General features: G+C 42.7%; 1 protein-coding gene across 1 annotated transcript; it reads left to right on the forward strand.

The window, feature by feature from the left end:
• Window positions 1-1,021: 1,021 nt before the first annotated feature.
• LOC128846963 (olfactory receptor 6N1-like) lies at window positions 1,022-2,011 on the forward strand. The gene has a single exon (XM_054046260.1). The coding sequence runs from the start codon at window positions 1,043-1,045 to the stop codon at window positions 2,009-2,011; it is 969 nt and encodes a 322-aa protein (XP_053902235.1). The 5' UTR covers window positions 1,022-1,042.
• Window positions 2,012-7,580: the final 5,569 nt, after the last annotated feature.

Here is a 7,580-nt window from a genome sequence, read left to right on the forward strand (position 1 = left end):
GTCAATATTGGTTACAAGAAAAGTGGGCTGGTTTTATCATTATTATTGATTTGAGGTGGCATGGGGAGGTCTGAAAGGATAGCAGTGTTCAGTTCTAGGACAAGACACTTGCCCAAGGCCTCACTTTAGACCAGTGGTTCCCAAACTGGGGTTCATGAACCCCTGGGGGTTCGCACAATGTTACAGGGGGGGCGCCAGAAAAATTTCCTTAATGGTGGCCAGAGGACCCCAGGCATGGGAGGCAGCAGGTGTGACCCAGTTGTGGAGCAGACAGCCCTGTGGAGCGCTGAGTGGGCAGATGAGCCCCAGTCAGCGCGGGGCCGGGCAGTTGGGACCAGAAGGCCGGGCAGTTGGGGCCGGCAGCCTGAAACCCAGCAGTCAGCAGGGGCTAGCAGCCCTAGCCCTGTGTAGTGTGCAGCTGGCAGCCCAGACCCCAGCACCGGTCCAGCAGACTGAGCCCCATCGTGGGCAGGGAGGCAGCTGAGACCCCAGGCATGCAGGTAGCAGCTCGGACCCCTTGGCAGACGGGAAGTTGGCATGATGGGCAGAGTGAGCAGGGGCCATGCTGTATATGGGGGGTGGTCCAGGCTAATTTGTCCCTCACTGGGCACCCTCCTAGGGATGGCCCTGGAAGAAAAGATATTTGCACACCAAACCAGCCGGAACCAGGTAGTAGTCAATGTAGCAGTGTCCAGGTGCCTCAGTAATTCAATACTAAGTCATTTTCTCTGGAGTGCTGTTTTGCTTCAGTGAGAGGTGAGTGAATGTTAGCATGACGCTGAGAAGATTTAAACTTTAATCCCTGGAAATATTCATTTTTAGGAAGGGGGTTCAGGAGAGTTCACATTTTAGAGAAAGGGGTTCACGGGTTGTTAAAGTTTGGAAACCACTGCTTTAGACCTAAAGTTAGAGCTGGTAACCAAGGGAGGGTAAGGAGTTTTTAAACTTTTATGAAATTAAATGGTGAGACCTGATTAACTTTTAGCTCTATGTTCTTCTAATTCGAATGCACAGTTTGTTTAATTGTTCCTAGTCTCAGCCCATGGAAGACACGGACTGGGGAAACCAAACCACCATCATGGAATTCAGTCTCCTGGGATTCGGGGATCTCCCTGACCTGCAAATTCTTCTCTTCCTGCTGTTCCTAGTGATCTACACCACAACTGTGGCTGGGAACACCCTCATTGTCCTGCTTGTTGTGGCTGATCAGCACCTGCACACCCCCATGTACTTCTTTCTGGGGAATTTGTCCTGCTTAGAGACCTGCTACACCTCCACCATTCTGCCCAGGATGCTGGCCAGTCTCCTGACTGGGGATAAAACCATCTCAGTCAGTGGCTGCCTCACACAACTGTACTTCTTTGGTGCTCTGGCATCTACAGAATGCTATCTGCTAGCTGTGATGTCTTATGATCGGTATTTAGCAATATGTAAACCCTTGCATTATTCATCTCTTATGAATATCAGGTTTTGTCTCCAGTTGGCTGCTGGGTCATGGTTAAATGGGTGTTTAGCTATTACCATCTTCATATTATGTGTGTCACAGTTCATATTCTGTGGTCCAAATGAAATTGACCATTTCTATTGTGATCCCATCCCACTGATAAAACTCTCCTGCGGGGACACTCACCTGATCATATTGGTGGATTTCATTCTAGCCTGTGTATTCACCTTGCCTCCATTTCTACTAACCCTGATGTCCTATGTGTGTATCATAGCCACCATCCTGAGAATCCCATCCACCACAGGGAGGCAAAAGTCATTTTCCACCTGCTCCTCCCACCTCATTGTGGTGACAATTTTCTATGGGACACTAATGATTGTCTACATGCTACCGAAAGTTGATACACTAAGAGTCCTAAATAAAGTGCTCTCGCTTTGCTACACAGTGCTGACTCCCCTGGTGAACCCCCTTATCTACAGTCTGAGAAACAGAGAGGTCAGGGAAGCCTTGCACAAAGCGCTCAGTAAATACATAACTTTCACAAAGAACATAGAGAATCCTAGATAATAAGTAAGCTCCAGATTTTTCAAAGTGTTTACCCCCCCAAGTGAGATTTTGAAATCAGTGGAAGCACCAATATGCTTTTGAAACTCCCATGAGGTACCTAAAATACCTTTCAAAATCTGGGCCTTAGCCTGAGGTTTTCAAAGCTACTGGGGTGATTTGGGCAAAAAGTCCCCATTGCAATTAAGTTGAAAACTCCCATTGAAAATCTCATTGTCCGTGTTAAAAAATAGAGATAATCTGCATGGAGTTACTGAGATAGAGTCTCTGTGGTTCCTCGCTGTGTTCATGTAACACAATAGAAGGGAAAGTGAGGCTGTGGACAACTCCATCAACCTCTCATGTTCAGCACTGATACTTACAGTGGGTTAGTGTCTATTCTCTTTGGGATTCGCTAAACGTTCACTCTGCATGAGAAGGGTATGGCATCAGATTCTATATGGAACTGACATGTTGTGTAAAGCACAATCTCCACTAAATATCAAAGCAAATCCCTGTGTACATCCCCTGTTGTACATTGTTTCTCTATAGTTTGCAGTATTGTTGTAGCTGTATTGGTCCCAGGAGATTGTTTCTCTGTGTCAGATCATAAAACCTTGTAATCCAATTCAGAAAACCTAATACAATCAATGTGGAGACAAAATATCCACATGGTTTGTGTTTCCATGAGAGAAGCCATTTTATGTCAAAATATATCCTCGACACTGCTGTGAGCAATTGGCAAAAGGAAACTGCAGATGGCTCATAGGGCCCTTGGAGGTGGGGATATTGGGCAAAGACAATGAAGCAGACTCAGAGCCCAGGTCAATGGGGACAGTCCTGACCCACCTGGGGGTTGCCAGGGCACTAGGAGATGCACACACATAGAGCTGATTCTGTTCCTGGGGCTGGGCCTGTCCAACGGTCACTGAGAAGGGACTCAGCACGTGGCACTGCAGGGCAGTGGACACTCAGCTGCTGCCAAGTATACGAAGCAGTTCCAAGGTTGGGAGCTGCTACAATAAGTGTCCCCAAAACTGACTGCAACAAGCACAAGGCCTGGGCAGGCTCATTCTCAGGTCATGGTGTCTAGCCAGACACAAGTACCCCTTCCTCAGGGAGTGAGGCAACCTATGACCAGAGGAAGTGGCTACCACCTACCAACAGGCAGAACTCCTGTAATGCCAAACTCAGAAAAACAGATGAAATGTTTTTTAAAAATAATCTATTTTCAATTTCTTTTTTTGCTGAAACAAAAATGATTTTTTGCTTGGCTTTTCCATTTTAAAGATTTTTTCCCCGTACTTTCCTTTCCCATAGTTCTGGAAAAGAAGGGTGATGGAGGGAAAAGGGGGGGAATGGAAAAAAATGCAAAACAATGTTTTTCTTTTTAATTACTAAAATTTAAAAAGAAAGAAAGAAAAAGAAAGAAAGAAAGAAAGAAAGAAAGAAAGAAAGAAAGAAAGAAAGAAAGAAAGAAAGAAAGAAAGAAAGAAAGAATTTCTGGTGTTTTCTACAACTTATTCATTGGAAAAGGAGGGGATAAAGGTAAACCGCCAAACTATTTTTTTCATTGTTTGAAAACACAAAAGGAAAGCATTTTCATTTTCATTTAGTCAAAAGAATTGACAACATTCCACAACTTTTTTATTTTCTAAGGTAAAACATTCAATTTTTCATGAAGCTAATTAAAACCAAAACACACAAACAAAAAATGCCTGCCTCTATATGCAACTTGTGTGTGAACTGAAACAGTGAAAAGTGATCATTCGAGAAATTGTGCCTATTGCTATCCCCATCACATACCCCTGCAATCCAGCTACTGCTCATTACATTCACATGGGCCACAGGCAGCCAGTCGCAAAGATAGGCCACTGGACACTTCACCATGAACATCATTATCACTGTTATCTGGGCTAAGCCTGGCTGTGACCAGCTCCAGCAAAGCAACAGCACCGGGCTCACTGGGCCCATTGATTCCAGGGAGGTTGGGCAACCACAAAGAAGCAGACTCAAAGACCAGAATCCTGACCCAGTTGGGGGTTTACCAGGGCCCTAGGAGATGTGCACATGTAAAACTGAGGCTGTTCCTGGGGCTGGGCCTATCCAACAGTCACCAAGGAGGGACTCAGCATGTAGCACGGCAGGGCAGTAGCTGCTTTGCTGCTGCAATTACACAAAGCAGTTCCAAGGCAGGGAGCCACCACAATGAGTGTTTCTGAAACTGGCTGCAAGAAGTGCAAGGTATGAGAGGGCTTGTTATGAGAGCATGGCCACCATCAGTCTTAGGTACCATAGAAAGCTTTGCAGCTCCATGCAGGCCCCACTGCAATCTATAGCTGTCTGAGACCCATAGAGTGGGTCTATATAGAGCTCTCTGAGACCCCCATGACAAGGAATTATTTCCAAATATATGGTTTCAGAGTAGCAGCCATGTTAGTCTGTATCCGCAAAAAGAACAGGAGTACTTGTGGCACCTTAGAGACTAACAAATTTATTAGAGCATAAGCTTTCGTGGACTACAGCCCACTTCTTCGGATGCATATAGAATGGAACATATATTGAGGAGATATATATATATCCTCAATATATGTTCCATTCTATATGCATCCGAAGAAGTGGGCTGTAGTCCACGAAAGCTTATGCTCTAATAAATTTGTTAGCCTCTAAGGTGCCACAAGTACTCCTGTTCTTTTTCCAAATATATGACTGCAGTGGTCATCACAAGGTGGCACTGTTACACATTATTTTAAAAGTGTGTGGTTTTGTTGGCATACGAGCAGTGCGCAGCCTTTAAGAAATTAGTGTTAGATTTGTGATGCAGTTTCTTTTTGCAGAAAGCAAAAAGAGTTTGTCTTCTGCTTTCATGTCTCTAAATACAGTCAAATATTGGGGTGGAGAGGCTTCTTGGAAACCAGGAGTTGGTACATGGGTAGAGATCCCCACAAGAGGAATGTTGTTTGTGGCCACCTCTGCTCCAGAACTGGTGTATATAGTGTCCATGAGCAAGAAATTACCTACACTCTATAACACCACTTTCTCCTTGTGAACGAGCTCCACCTTCAGCTCCCAGAAACCCAGACTGGTTGGCCCTCTTTGTGGATGAAGCAGCACACACGGTACATATGATGGGGATTCCACAACCTCCCTTGGAAGCCTATTCCTGAGCTTAATTACCCTTAGAGTTGTTTGTAGTGTTGAGGTAGCTGTGTTGGGCCCCGGATATGAGAGACACAAAGTAGGTACTTTTCTTTTATTGGACCAACTTCTGTTGAATCATAGAAGATTAGGGTTGTAAGAGACCTCAGGAGGTCATCTAGTCCCACTCCCTGCTCAAAGCAGGACCAACCCCAACTATAACATCCCAGCCAGGGCTTTGTCAAGCCAGACCTTAAAAACTTGTAAGGATGGAGATTCCACCACCTCCCTAGGTAACCCATTGCAGTGCTTTAATAATAGTTAAATGTAAATTAAAAGGAATTGTCACAAGACTGAAATGCCTACAAGCTGCATGGAGAATATTTAAAAACACCATAATAGAGACTGAAGCTAAATGTATAACACCTCCCCCGCAAAATAGTAATAAAAAACAATCCAGTAAGAGGATCAGAAAAATGCAACCATGGTTAAACAACAGAATAACAGAGGTGGTTAGAGGCAAAAAGATATACTTTAAATATTGAAAGTCAAATCCTATTGAAGAAAGTAGAAAAGAGCATAAATTATGTCAAGTTGAGTGTAAAAGTATAATTGCACAGGTCAAAAAAGAATTTTTTGCAAAAGATACAAAAACGAACAGAAAAAAATTAAGTACATCAGAAGCAGGAAGCCTGCCAAACAAGCAGTGGGGCCATTGGACAACAAAGGCGCTAAAGGAGTACTCAAGGAAGTCATGTCCACTGTATAAAAGTTATATGAATTCTTTGCATGAATCTTTACTGCAAAGGATGTGAAGAGATTCCCACACCTGAGCCATCCATTCTTTTTAGGTGACAAACCTGAGGGACTGTCGCAGATTGAGATGTCAATACTGGAGGTTTTGGAACAAAATGATATATGAAACATAAATAAGTCACATTGGCCATATGGTATTCAGCTAAGAGTTCTGAAGGATCTCAAATAAGAAATGTCAGAACTACTAATTAGTTTGTAAACTATCATTTCAATCAAACTCTGTCTCAGATGACTGGTGAATAGCTAATGTAAAGCCTATGTTTAAAAAAGATTGCAGAGATGATCTTGGCAATTAAAAGGCCGGTAAGCCTAACTGCACTACCAGGAAAATTAGTTGAATCTATAGTAAAGAACAGAATGATCAGGCATATAGATAAAAACAATATATTTTGAAAGAGTTAATATGACTTTCGTAAAGGGAAATCATTCCTCACCAATCTATCAGAATTCTTTGAGTGTGTGAATAAGCATGTGGATACAGTGTACTTGGACTCTCAGAAAGCCTTTTATAAGGTCACTCACCAAAGGCTCTTAAGCAAAGTAAGTATTCATGGCATGAGGGAAGGTCCTCTGATGGATCAGTAACTGATTAAAAGATAGGCAACAAAAGGTAGGAATAAATGTTATGTTTTCACAGTGGAGAGAAGTAAATAATCAGGTCTCCCAAGGACCAGCGGTCTTACGCAGTATGGCCTCCTTATGTTCTTATGAATAGGTAGCTCATGCAATTAATAAATCAAAATTTAGCGAAGCTGAAGAGAAAAAAAAGTGCTTTCCTTACTTATGTGTTTGTCTAGATACTAAGCAGATGGAGATATCTGGGTACCCAACCCTGAAACTTGGACAGGAGTGGGTTATGTTAATGCTATTGGCCCATTTATTCGAAAGCAACAGCTCTGAGGAGAGTCACTTTATAGTGAGGATTGCAAATCATCCTGGGTTTGCCCCTTCCAAAATCTACCCCCAAATAAGATGAATTTGAATACTGCTACATAGGTAATATTGACAAGTATAATCTGAAACAGAGAAGGAATTTGCAGCTCCTCCAGATATCTGCAGTCATCAGTTATCATCATCATGATTAGGTTTTTATGTGAAATGATATAAGGAAGCATTTAATCCACTTCAGAATTTACGGTATGAACTGCTCTCTTGTGTGACAGTGAAAATCTAGACTCCTGTGCTTACAGAACACTAAAATATTCAACAAGTAGGCATATAGTGAGAATAATTACCATTAATTTTAACAGAAGATATGTGCTTGAACACATTACTGTGGATTGAAATGCTTAATTCAAAATGTTAGCTGAAGTATTTATTTTTACGCCTCCAAGACCTGACATTCTTGCAGTTGTCAACTGTGCAATGTTGCAATTCAACATCATTGTTCTGCACCAATAAGGCACTAGATGAGATATGAGAGGAACAATTTGTCTGATCTCTCATGTCACTATTGGGTCAGTAGGGAAGTGGGCAGTTATCATTATTGATCTGAGATGTCATAGGGAGGTTGGAAAGGATAGCAGCGTTCAGTTCTAGGATGAGATACATGTCCAAGGTCTAACTTTAGAACTAAAAATAGGGCTGGTAACCAGGTGAGGGTGAGGAATTTTTAAATTTTAATGGAATTAAATGGTGA

This window comes from Malaclemys terrapin, chromosome 12 (genome assembly GCF_027887155.1).
Source record: "Malaclemys terrapin pileata isolate rMalTer1 chromosome 12, rMalTer1.hap1, whole genome shotgun sequence".
Lineage (NCBI taxonomy): Eukaryota > Metazoa > Chordata > Testudines > Emydidae > Malaclemys > Malaclemys terrapin.

What these genes read in the sequence shown, in the direction of transcription:
- LOC128846963 (XM_054046260.1), top strand. Translation starts at nt 1,043, where the DNA reads ATGGAAGACACGGACTGGGGAAACCAAACCACCATCATGGAATTCAGT.